Raw genomic sequence first — 17,166 nt, 5'->3', positions numbered from 1 at the left:
ATGTCATAATTTTCCCCAGAACTTGCACAACAAATAAACATTGATTATCGTATAAGAAGTTTTAAAATTACTCATACACCTCTGTACTACCACATTTGTACCTAAGTACAAACATTTGTACTATCGCCCGTTCTGTTAACTAACAATACGCAACCCTATTGCAAAGACATAAGGCCCACCGATGATAATTAAGAGTGTTATTCTTAGTACCATCTGCTGTAAGAGCAAAGTAATACGAATAACTAACCGCAAGTCACTATGACTCGTATGTAGATACGCTATTTTGGTACCGTCGGTGCCCCCACTTAAGTACCCAAGTTGCCATACTAATTGTATAGAAAAGTAGATATGTACTTATGTTTGGGAACGTACAACGTATCACGTTTAAAATATCAATAATGACGTATGCATCATAAAACTGCCGTCTGTTACGCCGTTTTTATTTAGGTGCAAACAACTTATCAATGGGATTATATAAATATCAATGAACAGATATTGTTATTTGGTGACGGACGCTGGTTGCGAACAAACGTTAGTATCTCAATAAATATTTACTTTCGGTTGTCTAAGGGCCACTTGCAACATCCCACTAACCCGGGGTTAACCGGTTAAACCTGGAGATACCATGGTTACCAGTACAATTTGACACTGGGTTAACGGTTTAAGCGGTTAACCCCAGGCTAGTGGGATGGTGCAAGTGGCGTTAAATCATTGCCGAAAATTATTGTGCCAAATGTAATTCTGTGATCATGACCACATTAAGTATTCGCACTAAGTATTTCATTTTGCCAAAAGGCCACGTGGCGACTCAACACAATACTCATCATTTGCAGACATAGGATTCTTTCTATGGGGCTGAATTTATTGACAGCTAAGGAGTTCCTATATCGATAAACTCAATTATCGATACTTTTCCTTAATACTGTGACCGCGTCCAGTTTCAATTGTAAATGTATGTATGTTGATGATAAAGTTTATTCAAAGCCTATTTAATATGACCGCTAGATTAAAAAAATTACGATAAGTGAAGTTTCAAAAATCCCTTCAAAATAAAGAAAACGGAAATTTTGTTATTATTTTGTTTCATGTTAATACTTTGAATAAAAATTAATTTTACAAACAAAACTTAGAGCGATCACTAGTACACGAGAGAAACATCGATAATTGAGTTTATCGATATAGGAACTCCTTAGCTGTCAATAAATTCTGCCCCATAGAATCCTATGTCTGGTCATTTGTATGATTTCCTAATCTAACGGTTACAAATATTTTTTTATATGAACTTACTAATTTTACTATACAAATCCCAAAAAGTTTATTTTTGTAAGTTAACATCGTAAAATTTTGTTTGACTATCCCGCGAGTCTAATGGGCCATTTTATTTAAAGTTGTCCCCTACAATTTTTTTCAAAATTGGGATTTTTTATGTTATTTCTACTCAGAATCACGAGCTCTTTCTATCCTAATAGGAGAAAAAAAGTGTCCTAGGTATTCTATTTTTTTTTTCAGATGGTCAAGTTGTACAAATTTGAGGTGAGCCCCCCGGCGAGGTCGTGCATAATAGCCTGTGAGCTCTTCAACATTCCCGTTGAGCTGGTCGAGGTTAACTATGCGGAGGGAGAGCATTTAAAACCCGAATATTTGAAGGTATGCGTCACATAGTCATCATCATCGCAAAAAAACCGTTCACGGCCTTCTTTAATGACATTTTTTAACAACCGGTCGTTAGCATCGGCTGTGTTCGATAGTGGGGCATCTTTTTAGAGGCAGTGTTCGCACCTGGCTTTTGCTGTTGTAATTCCGCACTTAAACACTGCACTTTAAAGTTCACTTTCCTGTCATTAATAAATGTTACTTTTACTAAACTTTACTTCACTGTAATCACTGTCACTTTATTTTTGGTTACTGATTTGACATTGGAAACTATTTGACTCCATTGTTTTAGGAAAACACACCGTTAGCTAGTTTACATTCTAAAAAGCGACATCTAGCGATCAATCCAGTAACTAATTTAGACTATGTACAATTACACGGCAATTTTAAATCTCAACACAAAGGGACAGTTTTATAAAATTAAATTTCAATACGTCTTTTTTTCTTTCAGAAAAATCCTTTACATACCGTACCTGTCCTGGAAGACGGCAGTGTGGTCGTAAACGACAGGTATGTAAAAAGCACAAAAGCCGTTTGACAACTTTTAAAATCGCATCTTGAATTGATATATTCATATTAATATAGAAGACGACAGTCTCTAGCAGCAGTGTGGCACCATAACGCAGATGTAGCACCTGCAAGAGGCATTTTAAGTATACACAGAATACTCACACACACGCGCGTACACACACATCATAGTTTCACATGTTTGTATCTTTCTTTAATTTTAATATTGTTGAAATTGTAACATAAAATGTCTAACATTGTAACATTACCTACGCTTGTAATCGGGAAGGAACTGGCTCGTGAGACACAGGGAAACCTAATACTTTGCGAGCCAGGAACCAATGTTATGTAAAGCTTGACCAGGAATATATGATCATTGTCAAGAGGGCGCTATTATTCTCATTTATATGGCAACAGTTCAGTGTAGTCTGAATAATGTGGATTGGCAACTCGTTATTTTGACTTACATACTTTACTCACTCTAATCATAATCAGTATCCAAATATTCGGTGTTCACATTTCTTTATTGTCGGTTTTTACCGTATAAAATTCATGTATTTTCTTACGCGTCACACATAGGTCAAAATGACCTTACATAGGGTCTGCTACATTGTCAATGAATAAAATTCTTCGTCTCCAAAGCCCATGGCAAAGAGAATAGTGTATAGAGAATTATTGTCATAGTAAATGTTGTAGTCACTGTAAATTTATTGCCATCTATCGACACAAGATTAAAACTAAAAATGAAAATCTATGTTATGTATATCTTTGCCCATAGTAAATATTTTTCAAACAAATATTTGTTACTGTACTTAAGTATTTCCTCGCTTATGTATAACATAACACTACAATAACCAAGTCGTAATAACCAGACTATAATGACATTTTGATTTGTTTACCTGTCAGCTCTGATGTTAATTTGGAAATGTTTCGTAGCGAAATAGTTTAATTTCCCGAACGGTTCTTTTCCAGCAGTTTATTATTTACATTATTTACAATGTTTCGCTCTTGATTATGTATAGTTTTGGCCATTTTTTGTCATTTATTATTTAATATTCAACACTTTAGTATTAATCAAGTAAACCGCCACAATGACACTGACAATAGTGACAACCTATCATTAAAATTATTGCCAGTGTAAGAAATTAGTTCCAATGAAATTCCGGAACATGGCACATGATCATATATTAATGGTCAGGCTTTAACAACTCAAAGTTGCAATAAAGATATTTTTTTATTGGAAGTCCAGTTTGTACACTGAGATATTAATATTATCTATCATATTATTTTAAACTAAGTGTATGTCCCTCCCCCTCTCCTGGGCCACGGTCACTCATCGTCATCATCGTGAACCATGTCGCAATGCACGAAGGTTGATTGAGCTGAAGATGAGCGTGAGCGTCAGTTGACATCTTTGCCGGTCAAAGCGTTAAAAATTCATATAAACTCCTGATTTTTGTTCCAGCCATGCCATCTTAATGTACCTCGCAGATGTATATGGCAAACAAGAATCCTTCTACCCGAAGGACCCGAAGCAGAGGGCTCTTGTCAACCAGAAGCTCTTTTTCAACAGCACTATTTTGTTCATGAGGCTGAAAAACATAGCGGTATTTTTATCTCGGCATTTTCACTTAAAAGTGTACCATTTACCTGTTTATCGATAATCCATTAACTTTTGGGTTATTTCTACTCAGAATCACGAGGACTATCGATTTATATAAAATAAAATAGTATAATTCAGCCTATATAGGTACGTCCCACTGCTGGGCACATGCCTCCTCTCGTGCGCCGAGAGGGCTTGGGCTGTAGTCCCCGGGCTATCTATCGATTTAAAAAGAAAAAAATGTGTCCCAATAAGAATTACAATTTTGTGACTTATTTTCACATTTTGTATGGACCGTCACAAAACTGACACGCAAATTTTTTATGAGAAACTGGGAACACTTTTTTCTTTGTCTTATTTAATAGTACTCGTGATTTTGAGTCTTTAATAACCCAAAAGTTGATGATTTATTGAAAAAAGTAAATGGTACCATTTTTTCAGAAACCGGCTTCTATGTCCCTACTAATATGTTTGTGTATGTCTGTTTGTTTGTCTACGTTTTCACGCTTAAACCGCTGGCAGAATTTAGACAGTTGATATATAGAATCTTCCGTTTGCCATGTCATAATTTGCCCCAGAAGTTGCACAACAAATAAACATTGCAAGTTATGCTACGTAGTCTGATATCATTATTATCTTATCAATCTGTTCATCAATTGGAAATCTTTTGGCTGATTTGATATGGATATCAACAGTCACAAACTTTAATGATGAGATTGGTGACACAATTTCTATTTATAAAAGTAATTAAGCATTTGAGGGACTCGTAGTGTTTTTATCTCTGCAATTTTACAATCAATACCAACTCAACTTAACAATATAAACGTTTTGACCCGTTGACAAGAACGACACAATAAAAATATAGCTTTATTTGGGCAGAATTTGGCAGAATCGAAATAAAAAAGAAATATGGATCGAGAGGACAACATCAAATCAATGTTACTTCTTCCGCAGTACCCCCTCTTCGTGGAAGGAATCACGGATATCCCTAAAAAGAACCTCGACGCCATCGAGGAGGCGTACGGCTTCCTTGAGGAGTTCCTGTCCCGGACCAAGTATCTGGCTGGTGATAATATCACCATCGCTGACATTTCGGCGTACGCTACAGTCACAGGCCTAGTTGTAATTAAGGAGCTCAACGCTCAAAAGTAAGTATCCCACTCTATTCATTAGAAAAACCGTTAGGAATGGAACATTCAATTAAATTCAAATGTTCCTAAGGATGACAAAACTTAATTTTTGTTGTCTTTTACAGATACCCTAAAACGCAGGCGTGGGTACAGGATCTAGAAAAGCGACCATACGTTGAAAAGGGCAACGCAAAAGGTGTCGAGGAGTATAAACTGCTTCTTAAATCCAAACTTGGTTAAGCTTGAGCAGATCCAATGGAGTGTTGTGTTTTTTGCGTAATATGATAATTGTATGGTTTTATTTTAACTCAAATAAATATTATTATAAATACAAGCATTATCTAGAGGTATTTTAATATTTTACTTATTATTATTATTATACTTACTTAGGACATTTTTACACAAATTGACTAAGCCCCACGGTAAGCTCAAGAAGGCTTGTGTTGTGGGTACTCAGACAACGATATATATCGACGCTGGAAAGGAGAAATTGGATAAGCGACACGCAACTAACTTTACGGGGGAACCAAAAAACTGCAATACTTTCTAAAAAAAAATCATTAAAATTCCTAATGATGACGAATTTCCTAAATGAGAAATTGTATATGGTTATAGTGATGTATTCTACATTATCCTATTATTATTTTACCTTCAAATGAGCTATTTAAGAATTTAGTGTCGCTTAAGCAAAATGGTCGTAAAAATAAATTTAGGTAAATTTATCTTACCGACATGTTTCACAAGAAATTAGTCAGGTAAAAAACTCGAAGCTAAATTTGTTGTCAGAATTGATCGAGTAAAAACTATCTTATTGCAAAGTATGCTTATTTTATAGTCAAGCAAAAAAGTATATACGTAAAATTTGACAAAAAACAAATCAAGATAAATTATCTAATCACTATTTAAGGAGCAATTTCAACCTCGGTAAGCTGCTTATGCGACACATTTAACCTATGATACATATACATTCTATGAGTTTTATAGTTATCAACTACAAGGAAATGATTGTCATACCTACGCATATAAAAAAAACACCCTTTAAGGAATTTGTATAGCTTTATTTCAAATAAGAAGTTATGTAACGAGTCTTAAGATAACAAGTGTACCATTTCTATTTGAGATCAAAATTGCTTAAAAAGGGTCAACTTAATTATGAGTTACCAGTAAGAATGGGAAATTTATATTATTTAAAACCAAAATAGGAAAAAATATTATCTCGTGTTTTCATAATCTTGCCGACCGCTGCCTTAGATTAACATAATTTTATTTTATTTTATCTATTTATTTCCCTTGCTTGGCATTTTCTGATATTATGAAAAATAACAACAAAAAGAAAGTACTTAAGTAAAAAAAACAAACTAGGTAACTTCCAACAAATTTCAGGTAAAATGGAATAAACGACAAAAAAATTATATCTGTAAGTAGGTAAATAATGATAAACGCCAATAGTTCACATTTGACAGTTAAGTAAATTTATCCATATGACATTAAAACTTATTATTCGGTCAGGTAAAATTAGTTAACCGACAGTGAAAGGTTAGTTGTCATAAGGAAAAAATATCCAAGTTAAGGTTAAGCTGAACTGGTAAATAAGTAAAAAACTCTAAGGTTCATTACATCGATTAACTTTTCATCTAATCTCCACTTTTCGAAAATTTGTTGAAAACTAAGTCGTTTAGTAACTTAAATGTACCAGTGATTCTCCAAATCACCGACTGGATAAGCGACACTAAAGTCGTCAGATGGGTACGAAACCTAGTCCATTCGATGCAGAAAAATCTGGCGATTCCAACAATGTATATAACTCAATATCTCTGAAAATGTCGCTTATCCAATTTCTCCTTTCCAGCGTCGATATAATATATAAATACTTAAATACATAGAAAACACCCATGACTCAGGAACAAATATCTGTATCATCATACAAATAAATGCCCTTACCAGGATTCGAACCCGGGACCATCGGCTTCATAGGCAGGGTCACTACCCACTAGGCCAGACCGGTCGTCAAAACTCTACTACTACTACTCTCCTTATCTAAATAGGATCTCAATTTCAAAACTTAAGTTTATTAGGTACCTATACGAAAATTGTTTCTTAAACCCAAGCTGTCCATATTAGTAAATACCTATCCAACGTGAAAACGCCGAAAGCATCACTTGCAATGGAAACGGCAGGGGTTCAATAAAGGAGGTATATTTTTTGTTGTACATAAGGTGTCAGTTTAGGTAATAAGTCCATGGTCCATGGTGTGCCTTTCGGCGTACGACATAGAAATATAGGTAGGTATACTAAAATCAAAATACCTAAGAGTACTTATCTACTTATAGGTAGGTTAAAATAATCTCAAAATAATAATAATACACTTCTACATGACATTAAAGCTCTCCAAGGGGCCTCTACGTGTTGGATCTATATCCGCACGCAAGCCTATCAAAAGACCGGGATTTATAGGCCCGTGAAATCCAAGGATACACTTAAAATACAAGGTCAACCTAGCAATGCACTCACGAGAACTTTCCAAAGTTGCGAAACTTTCCACATGAGAATTTTTCGGTAACTTCTGAGAATGTTCTTGAGAACGAGAATTTATTTATTTATCGTAGTTTATACCATAAATATTCACGATAGTTTAGGTGTAGTCCTTACTCCCAGAAAATTCCGACATTTGGTATACCGCTTCCGGTCAGAAAAATGTATGACGGCCAGGTCAAACGAACAGACCTAGGGGGGAGGGGTGTTCGACCAAATGTCAAAGTGGGACCCAGTCAGACCCAGTTAGCTAAACAAGAAAAATAAAGAGAAAGTTGAAAATACTGACAACCAATCTGATCAATAATTATTAAGTACAATGACAGCAGAGATAGTAGCGATGATGACGACACATTACTGACGGACACTATGTTGGTCGTTGAGGATATTGAGTATTTGGTTACGATATTTGGGCCTAGTGACATTGAAAATATCGATGGAAGTACTTAAATTCTTTATTGTAAGTGTTACAAATACGACGCAAGGGGGCTCGCAACCCGGCGTTACTAGAGGCGGTGGGAACTGAGAACAAAGCATTAGAGCGCGAGCTGCATCGAGCTGGGACTCTGAACCGTATCCGCTCCAGCAATTCCATACTGTTAAACTGCCCTCTACAGATATTATAGAGAGTAATTGCGTCACAGCATTTGCGTCTGGTCTCCAATGACTGCAACTTATAATACTGCAACAGATCAACGTAAGATAGACGTTTCCCTGTCAATCGTCTGTGTAATGCCCGCAGGAACTTTTTTTGAACCATTTCTATTGCATTTGCATATTTTTTATACAGTGGATTCCAGATTACTGAGCCATATTCTAAGTGGGGTCTAATCAGTGATTTATACAGTAGAAGATAACTTGAAGATTTTTTAAAGACCTTTGCTGTTCTCAGAACGAAACCTAGCATTTGATACGCTTTTGAAATAATACGCTCTATGTGCAATTGGAAGTCTAGTTTATCATCGAATAGAATTCCTAGATCGCGTGCCGTTGACACTTTTTTGATATTCTCGTTACCTATTTTGTATTTAGAGTTGATAATTCGTTTTTTATTTTTTGTAAAGGTCATCTGCAAGCATTTATCACTTAAACAGTGGATTCCAGATTACTGAGCCATATTCTAAGTGGGGTCTAATCAGTGATTTATACAGTAGAAGATAACTTGAAGATTTTTTAAAGACCTTTGCTGTTCTCAGAACGAAACCTAGCATTTGATACGCTTTTGAAATAATACGCTCTATGTGCAATTGGAAGTCTAGTTTATCATCGAATAGAATTCCTAGATCGCGTGCCGTTGACACTTTTTTGATATTCTCGTTACCTATTTTGTATTTAGAGTTGATAATTCGTTTTTTATTTTTTGTAAAGGTCATCTGCAAGCATTTATCACTTGCTAATTGCAGCTTATTTTTAGAACAGTATTCACATAATTCTTGAACTCTATTGAAGAGTCTACTTTACTTTAGTATAAAGGTAATTGAGAATATTGAGATATTTTATCGTATTAACTATACTGAAACATACCTAACTTGTCAGTAGGAAAAGGCGCGATTTTTTTTTAATGGAAAGTCTTCGCGCCTACATTTTTAAATTTGCCGCCTTTTTCTACTGACAAGGTCGTTGTGCCAGAGTACCTATATTGTGGAATCGCGCAAACTCTTGGAATGGTCGACATACCTAGTGTTGCATAATATTATAACACTCGTATGTTACAAATATTTGCACCATCGCCCGTTCTGTTAATTAACAACACGCAACCCTATTGCAAAGGCATAGGGCTCACCGATGATAGTTAAGAGTGTTGTTCTTAGTACCATCTGCTGTAAGAGCAAAATAATACGAATAAGTAACCGCAAGTCACTATGACTATCGTATGTACATACGCTATTTTGGTACAATGTATCACGGTAAAAATATCAATAATGGCGTATGCACCATAAAACTGCCTACTGTTGTACGCCCTTTTTATTCTGGTAGAAACAATTTATCAATGGGATTATATAAATAGCAATGAACAGAGATTGTTATTTGGTGACGGACGTTGGTTGCGAACAAACGTTAGTATTATCTCAATAAATATTTACTTTTGGTTGTCTAAGGGCCACTACCCCGGGGTTAACCGGTTAAACCTGGAGATACCATGGTTACCAGTACAATTTGACACTAGGTTAACGGTTTAATCGGTTAACCCCGGGTTAGTGGGATGGTGCAAGTGGCGCTAAATCATTGCCGAAAATTATTGTGAAAATGTCATTTTGTGATTGTGACCAATTACGAGTATTATTCGCATTAAGTATTTCATTTTGCCAAAATGAACATTCCGCTAGTCTAATAATAAAACAAATAGGAAATGGAGTACAATAAACAAATAAAAAAAATAGGTAGACAAAGCTTAAGAATAAGACAACACCTCCTAATAATCTAGGAGACCAGGTGTATTCTATTTTTTTTTTCAGATGGTGAAGTTGTACAAAATGGACGCGAGCCCTCCGGCGAGGTCGTGCATGGTAGCCTGTGAGCTCTTCAACATTCCCGTTGAGCTGATCGAGGTTAACTATGCGGAGGGAGAGCTTTTCAAACCCGAATATTTGAAGGTATGCGTCACAAATAGTCATCATCGCCAAAAACTGTTCACGGCCTTCTTTAATGACATTTTATAACAACCGGTCGTTAGCTATTGGCTGTGTGCGATAGTGGGGTAACTTTTTAGAGGCCCAGAGGATTTACCAAAGGTCGATCAACTACTGTCGCCGGTGCGGTACATCTAAAACACATCTTTGATGCCCGGGAAAACGCTCAAGATGCTGTTGGAATTTTCTGTGATCTGTGAAAGGCATTTTATTGCGTTGATCACGAAAATTTAAAGAGAAAATTAAGCCGCTATGGGACAAAAGCTAGTGCCCTTGAGCTGGTCTCATCGTACCTTTCGGATAGAACTCAGCGAGTAGTTATTAATGGAACTCAATCGGCGGGGTCCCCGGTAGCCCTCGGAGTGCCTCAAGGTTCAATTCTTGGGCCCTTCCTGTTTTTGGTATACCTTAATGACTTACCAAAAGTTGTGCAAGATAGACATGATATAGTGTTATTTGCAGATGACTCTTCCCTTATATTTAAAGTGGACAGAAAGGAAAATAGCTTCGAGAGCATTAATGACGCGCTATCTACCATAGTAAACTGGTTTACGGCAAACAATTTGCTTTTGAACGCCAAAAAAACCAAATGCATCAAATTTACGCTACCTAATGTCAAGCAGGTAAATAACAGCAAGATTAAAATAAAAGATGATACGCTGGAATTTGAAGATTGAACTGTTTTCCTGTGAGTCACTTTAGACTCCAAACTGCAATGGCATGCACATATAGGCACTCTAGCCGGAAAACTTAGTTCAGCAGCCTATGCAGTGAGGAGAATCAAACAGCTAACAAACGTAGAGACGGCCAGGCTGGTATACTTTAGTTACTTCCATAGTGTTATGTCTTATGGAATTCTGCTGTGGGGAAAAGCGGCAGACATTCAGACAATATTTGTGCTGCAAAAACGAGCTGTACGTTCCATCTATGGACTGGGCGCTTGAGTATCCCTAAGAGAGAAATTCAAAGAAGTTAACATTCTTACCGTTGCATATCAATACATACTAGAGAATATTATGTATGATCGGAAAAACATCCACGAATTCAAGGTTAACAGTGATATCCATAACTATAACACTAGAAACAAACATAAACTTGCTGTGCCTGCCCACCGCCTCCGTAAGGTTAGTACATCTTTCGTCAGGAACTGTACACGTTTTTATAACAAAGTCCCTACTGATATAGTGAATTTACCACTTCACAAATTTAAGTCGCACATTAAGCACTCCTTGTTAAGTAAGGCATACTACACTGTAAAAGATTTTATAAACGATAAAGATGCCTTTAAGCCGATAGCTTGATTTCATTAGTAAGTATAATAAAAGTTAAATAAATATAGTTCTATATTACATTGTGAATTAAATATCCTAGTGTCCAGTAGAATTGACACATGAGACAATGATGTTCTCGCTTGATTACATTGTTTAATTTAATTTTAGTTTTGGACCTTGGAGACCTTATACATCTCTAAGTATTTATTTGTTTTATTTTTATTTTGATCGTACATACATATTTTTAATGTTTCTGACACTTAGAGACCTTTACATCTCTAAGTCAATTTAGGCTAGTAATTATGTGAAGCTATACTGTCTTTGTATGTAACATACGAGCACAAAATGCTGTGTCTTACAGCTACATGTTATTACTATTTTAATATTAATGTAGGCCGGTAGCTTGAACATGTCATGCTCGCTTAAAAGTCTTTGCTTACGGTGGCGTCGTTGATCGGGTCGCCACTTTCCCGAATGAAGGTTGAGGGAGGCGATGGCTGAGATACACGTCATACTCGTGAACGGGTGCTGTTTGTGGAGACGGTCTGTTTAAGCTAACACGAGCTATATACTTAGTAACTTTATTTTTATTAATTAATTACAGTGAGACGCCTCATTCTGATCTCGTATGTTTGTTTTTCTTTCAATGAATGTGTTATAATTATACAGGATTTTGACTCTTGGAGACCCTATACATCTCTAAGGATAATTTGATAAACTATATAATCTTATAGTTCTGACACCTGGAGACATTTACACCTCTAAATGTTATAGATTTTTTTTGCTTCTGTCTGTATTTTTAGGGTTCCGTACCCAAAGGGTAAAACGGGACCCTATTACTAAGACTTCGCTGTCCGTCCGTCCGTCCGTCCGTCTGTCACCAGGCTGTATCTAACGAACCGTGATAGCTAGACAGTTAAAATTTTCACAGATGATGTATTTCTGTTGCCGCTATAACAACAAATACTAAAAATAGAATAAAATAAAGATTTAAATGGGGCTCCCATACAACAAACGTGATTTTTGACCGAAGTTAAGCAACGTCGGGCGGGGTCAGTACTTGGATGGGTGACCGTGTTTTTTTGCCGTTTTGTGCATTATGGTACGGAACCCTTCGCGCGCGAGTTCGACTCGCACTTGCCCGGTTTTTTTATATATTAATATTATAGCTTTTTTATGTAATTGGACATTAAGAGACCATATACATCTCTAAGTAATTGTAATACATTAGTTTGAATTGTTGATATATTGTAATTATTTATTTAGATAATAACAAATCTGTTTACAATATTAATAACAAACTTAGAATAAAAAGTAACCTAAATTAAAACTACCTACAAAACTAAAACTAATACCTAAAAAAATATAGAACTACCTACAAAACTAAAACTAAACCTAAAAAAAATACCTAAAAATCTATATCTAGAGAGGGCCCCTGGGGCATAGTGCCAAGAATGCTGGCAGCATTTCCTCGCTGGATCGCAACGCTTATGCGTTGAGCGAGGAAGCTGCCAGCTCTTTTGTCCCCAGAGACCTCAACAAGCCGTTTCGACAAATCTGTAAAAAGACTGAGCTCCCGGGCCCCACGGACCGAGGGTCTCGACACCGAAAGGGATAAATTTGTAATTATCATCAAGACCCCCGTATTTACGCCTTTTGAGGGACTCGGCAGCTTCGGCAGCGGCACCCGCTTTCTTTGTGGTACCGTGAAGGTGAGACGGTGCCAGTGTGTCCACACAGGTCGCGTCCCACACTAACACTCGTCCCATCCTCCACGGAATCAGCGACATACCATCCGGTCTCTTGCCATCGTCCCGGGCTATACCGGCCGACTCGAGTATCGCTGGCACGTTGACGGTGACAAGAGACCGACGGATAATGACAAGAGAGCGCGGCGTGACGTGACAATCGTTTGAATTGTTAGTTTTATTTTATAAAAATGTGGATGTATTGTTATTTTATTATTTTTGCTTGTATGTAAATTCAATGATGACGTGTACAAGTGTGGCCTATTTGCTGAATAAATGTTGATGTTTGAGGCAAAGTGTTGGCAACTGGTTATTATAATTTCGCACTTAAACACTGCACTTTAAAGTTCACTTTCCTGTCACTAAGAACTGTTACTTTTACTATTATTAGAGCACCGTACAAAACTTTGTACACGGTGCTCTTATGGGATCACTTCGGTCTTGCAAATCGGTTAAATGCGTTTTTCTCAAAGACCGTTTGATGTAGGTACCTAAAATTTGGAATAGTTATGGCAAGTACCATCACTAACACTGTGAATAAGTCAAAACTGCTTATTTCTGATTTTAGGGGGAAATTTAGGGGGTTGAGAGGAGTAGCTTGAATTTTTTTTTATTTGTAAGAATCGTGTGGGGTACCATTAGAAAGCTTGCAAAAAATTGAGTCGATGGACTGATTTTGACTTCATTTTAGAGTGCAATATTTTCGATAAAAAATGCATTTAAAGTTGCAAGTTTTCATACAAAAATTTTCACCTCTGTCCTGGCGATTTTCGCGAAAACTATAGCTAACAGGCAGCTGACCAGTCAATACCCAACTTAAAGAAGCATGGAGACGGCGGGAAAATTATCAGCTTAACTTTATCTTTATTAGTTTTTCAACTGCAGCCTGATCTTTGGTTGCTTAGGGCTAGCTAACTGACGCTTACACTGGTCATTTCATATTAGGAAGTAGTTTTAGCGAGAAAGATCCTTAGTTAAAACTTTGGCATTGAAATTTATGACTTATGTCTTTGATACAAAGTTTAATTCTGCTTGCTTATTTTTGTGGGATATTTTTTTTTTCTGAATAGCCTACTATAAGTATGAGAGAGATCTACAAAATACAACCTTATTATATTGCAAATAAGTTTAAATTTCGAACGGGCATTCCAACCAATTGACTATCTCAATGTGCCCAGTAAGAATCATATTTATTATTGCAGTTTATCTGAAAAAATTCAAATTAAAAATTCCGTTCTTCACTGTCGATGTGTTTTTTTTTTCACAATAGAGCACATAGAGTTAGTAAGGCGTATAGAGAAAGGGTACGGTGCTCTGAACACCGTAGTCTTGACTTCGTGCTTGGCCAATTATTACACTTCACTTCACTGTATCACTGTCACTTTATGTTTGGTTATTGATTAGACATTGGAAACTATTTGACTCCATTGTTTTAGGAAAACACACCGTTAGATAGTTTGCATTCTAAAAAGCGACATCTAACGATCAATTCAGTAACTAATTTAGAGTATGTTACACGGCAATTTTAAATCTCAACACAAAGGGACAATTATTAGGGACAGTTTTATGAGATTAACTTTCAATACGTCTTTTTTTTCTTTCAGAAAAATCCTTTACATACCGTACCTGTCCTGGAAGACGGGAGCGTGGTCATACACGACAGGTATGTAAAAATCACAGAAGCCGTTTGACAACTTTTAAAATCGCATCTTGAATTTATGTACCTATTCATATTAATACAGAAAAAGACAGTCTAGCAGCAGTGTGGCACCATAACCCATATATAGCACCTGCAAGAGGCATTGGAAGTATACACAGAATACTCACACACACGCGCGTACACACACATCATAGTTTCACATAACGCTTGTAATCGGGAAGAAACTGGCTCTTGAGACACAGGGAAACCTACTTAGAGAGCCAGGAACCAATGTTATGTAACAACTCAAAGTTGCAGTAAAAATTTTATTTTATTGGAAGTCCAGTTTGAACACTGAGATATTAATATTACTATCTTATTAAGTGTATGCCCCTCCCCCTCTCCTGGACCACGGTCACTCATCTTCATCATCGTGAACCATGTCACAATGCACGAAGGTTGATTGAGCTGAAGCTGAGCGTCAGTTGACGTTTGACGTCTTTGGCGATGGCGGTCAAAGCGTTAAAAACTCATTTTAACTCCTGATTTTTGTTCCAGCCATGCCATCTTAATGTACCTCGCAGATGTATACGGCAAACAAGAATCCTTCTACCCGAAGGACCCGAAACAGAGGGCTCTTGTCAACCAGAAACTCTTTTTCAACAGCACTATTTTGTTCATGAGGCTGCGACACATATCGGTATTTATATCTTCGGGGCATTTTCACTTGAAAGTGTACCATTTACTTTTTTATCGAAAATCCATTAAGTTTTGGGTTATTTCTACTCTATCGATTTACATAAAATAAAATAATTCAGCCCATATACGTCCGACTGCTGGGCACATGCCTCCTCTCATGCGCGAGAGGGCTTGGGCTAATAGTCCCCACGCTATCTATATATTTAAAATAAAAAAATGTGTCCCAAAAATAAATTACAATTCTGTGACGCATTTTCACATTTTGTATGGACCGTCACAAAACCGACACCCAAAATTTGTATGAAAAACTGGGGACACGTTTTTTCTTTGTCTTCTTTAATGTGATTCTGAGTCTAAATAACCCAAAAGTTGATGATTTATCGAAAAAAAGTAAATGGTACATTTTTAGGGTTCCGTACCCAAAGGGTAAAACGGGACCCTATTACTAAGACTTCGCTGTCCGTCCGTCCGTCCGTCCGTCCGTCCGTCCGTCCGTCTGTCACCAGGCTGTATCTCACGAACCGTGATAGCTAGACAGTTGAAATTTTCACAGATGATGTATTTCTGTTGCCGCTATAACAACAAATACTAAAAACAGAATAAAATAAAGATTTAAATGGGGCTCCCATACAACAAACGTGAGTTTTGACCAAAGTTAAGCAACGTCGGGAGTGGTCAGTACTTGGATGGGTACCAGTTGACATGTAGAATCTTTCGTTTGCCATGTCATAATTTGGCCCAGAAGTTGCACAACAAATAAACATTCCAAGTTACGCTACGCAGTCTGATATCATTATTATCTTATCAATCTGTTCATCAATTGAAAATCTTTTGGCTGATTTTGGATATCAACAGTCACAAACTTTAATGATAACATTGATGACACAATTTTTAATTATAAATATGTTTCGAGTAACTAGGCATTCATAGGGACTCGTAGTGTTTATATCTCTGTCATTTTCCTGCAATTTTAGGATCAACGCCAACTCAACTTGACAATATAAAAGTTTTGACCCGTTGACAAGAACGACACAATGAATAATATTACTTTTTTTTGGGCAGTAGTGAAATAAAAAAACATGGATTGAAAGGACAACTTAAAATCAATGTTACTTCTTCCGCAGTACCCCCTCTTCGTGGAAGGAATCACGGATATCCCTAAAAAGAACCTCGACGCCATCGAGGAGGCGTACGGCTTCCTTGAGGAGTTCCTGTCCCGGACCAAGTATCTGGCTGGTGATAATATCACCATCGCTGACATTTCGGCGTACGCTACAGTCACTGGCCTAGATGTAATTAAGGAGCTCAACGCTCAAAAGTAAGTATCCCACATTAATTAGAAAAACCGTTAGGAATGGAACATTCAATTAAATTCAAATGTTCCTAAGAATGACAAAACTTCATTTTTGTTGTCTTTTACAGATACCCTAAAACGCAGGCGTGGGTACAGGATCTAGAAAAACGACCATACGTTGAAAAGGGCAACGCAAAAGGTGCCGAGGAGTATAAGCAGTTATTTCAATCCAAACTACCTTTGATTAAGCTAACACAGATCCAATGAAGTGTTGTGTTTTTTTGCGTAATATGATAATTGTATGTTTTTATTTAAACTCAAATAAATATTGTTATAAATACAAGCATTATCTAGAGGTATTTTAATATTTTACTCTCCTTATCTAAATCGGATCTAAATTTCAAAACTTAAGTTTATTAGGTATACAAAAATTGTTTCATAAACCCAAGCTGTCCATATT

The 17,166-nt window shown here is 36.6% G+C and overlaps 2 protein-coding genes across 2 annotated transcripts; both read left to right on the top strand.

The window, feature by feature from the left end:
* Window positions 1-515: 515 nt before the first annotated feature.
* Window positions 516-5,232, top strand: LOC134793846 (glutathione S-transferase 1-like). Its single transcript, XM_063765564.1, has 6 exons — window positions 516-531; window positions 1,510-1,647; window positions 2,105-2,163; window positions 3,626-3,767; window positions 4,718-4,911; window positions 5,019-5,232. Exons 2-6 carry the CDS (start codon window positions 1,510-1,512, stop codon window positions 5,131-5,133), a joined length of 648 nt encoding a protein of 215 aa, XP_063621634.1. The 5' UTR covers window positions 516-531; the 3' UTR covers window positions 5,134-5,232.
* A 4,234-nt stretch (window positions 5,233-9,466) lies between these two features.
* LOC134793909 (glutathione S-transferase 1-like) lies at window positions 9,467-16,973 on the top strand. Its single transcript, XM_063765624.1, has 6 exons — window positions 9,467-9,482; window positions 9,882-10,019; window positions 14,679-14,737; window positions 15,272-15,413; window positions 16,537-16,730; window positions 16,835-16,973. Exons 2-6 carry the CDS (start codon window positions 9,882-9,884, stop codon window positions 16,971-16,973), a joined length of 672 nt encoding a protein of 223 aa, XP_063621694.1. The 5' UTR covers window positions 9,467-9,482.
* The last annotated feature ends 193 nt before the right edge of the window (window positions 16,974-17,166 follow it).

This window comes from Cydia splendana, chromosome 9 (genome assembly GCF_910591565.1).
Source record: "Cydia splendana chromosome 9, ilCydSple1.2, whole genome shotgun sequence".
NCBI lineage: Eukaryota > Metazoa > Arthropoda > Insecta > Lepidoptera > Tortricidae > Cydia > Cydia splendana.
Note: the sequence above shows the minus strand (reverse complement) of the source record. Positions and strands in the feature narration are given on the sequence as shown.

Coding starts and splice junctions, on each gene's coding strand:
- LOC134793846 (XM_063765564.1), top strand. CDS start 1,510: ATGGTCAAGTTGTACAAATTTGAGGTGAGCCCCCCGGCGAGGTCGTGC. Junction 1,648..2,104: donor TAAAACCCGAATATTTGAAG/GTATGCGTCACA, acceptor TTTTTCTTTCAG/AAAAATCCTTTACATACCGT. Junction 2,164..3,625: donor AGTGTGGTCGTAAACGACAG/GTATGTAAAAAG, acceptor TTTTTGTTCCAG/CCATGCCATCTTAATGTACC.
- LOC134793909 (XM_063765624.1), top strand. CDS start 9,882: ATGGTGAAGTTGTACAAAATGGACGCGAGCCCTCCGGCGAGGTCGTGC. Junction 10,020..14,678: donor TCAAACCCGAATATTTGAAG/GTATGCGTCACA, acceptor TTTTTCTTTCAG/AAAAATCCTTTACATACCGT. Junction 15,414..16,536: donor TGAGGCTGCGACACATATCG/GTATTTATATCT, acceptor CTTCTTCCGCAG/TACCCCCTCTTCGTGGAAGG.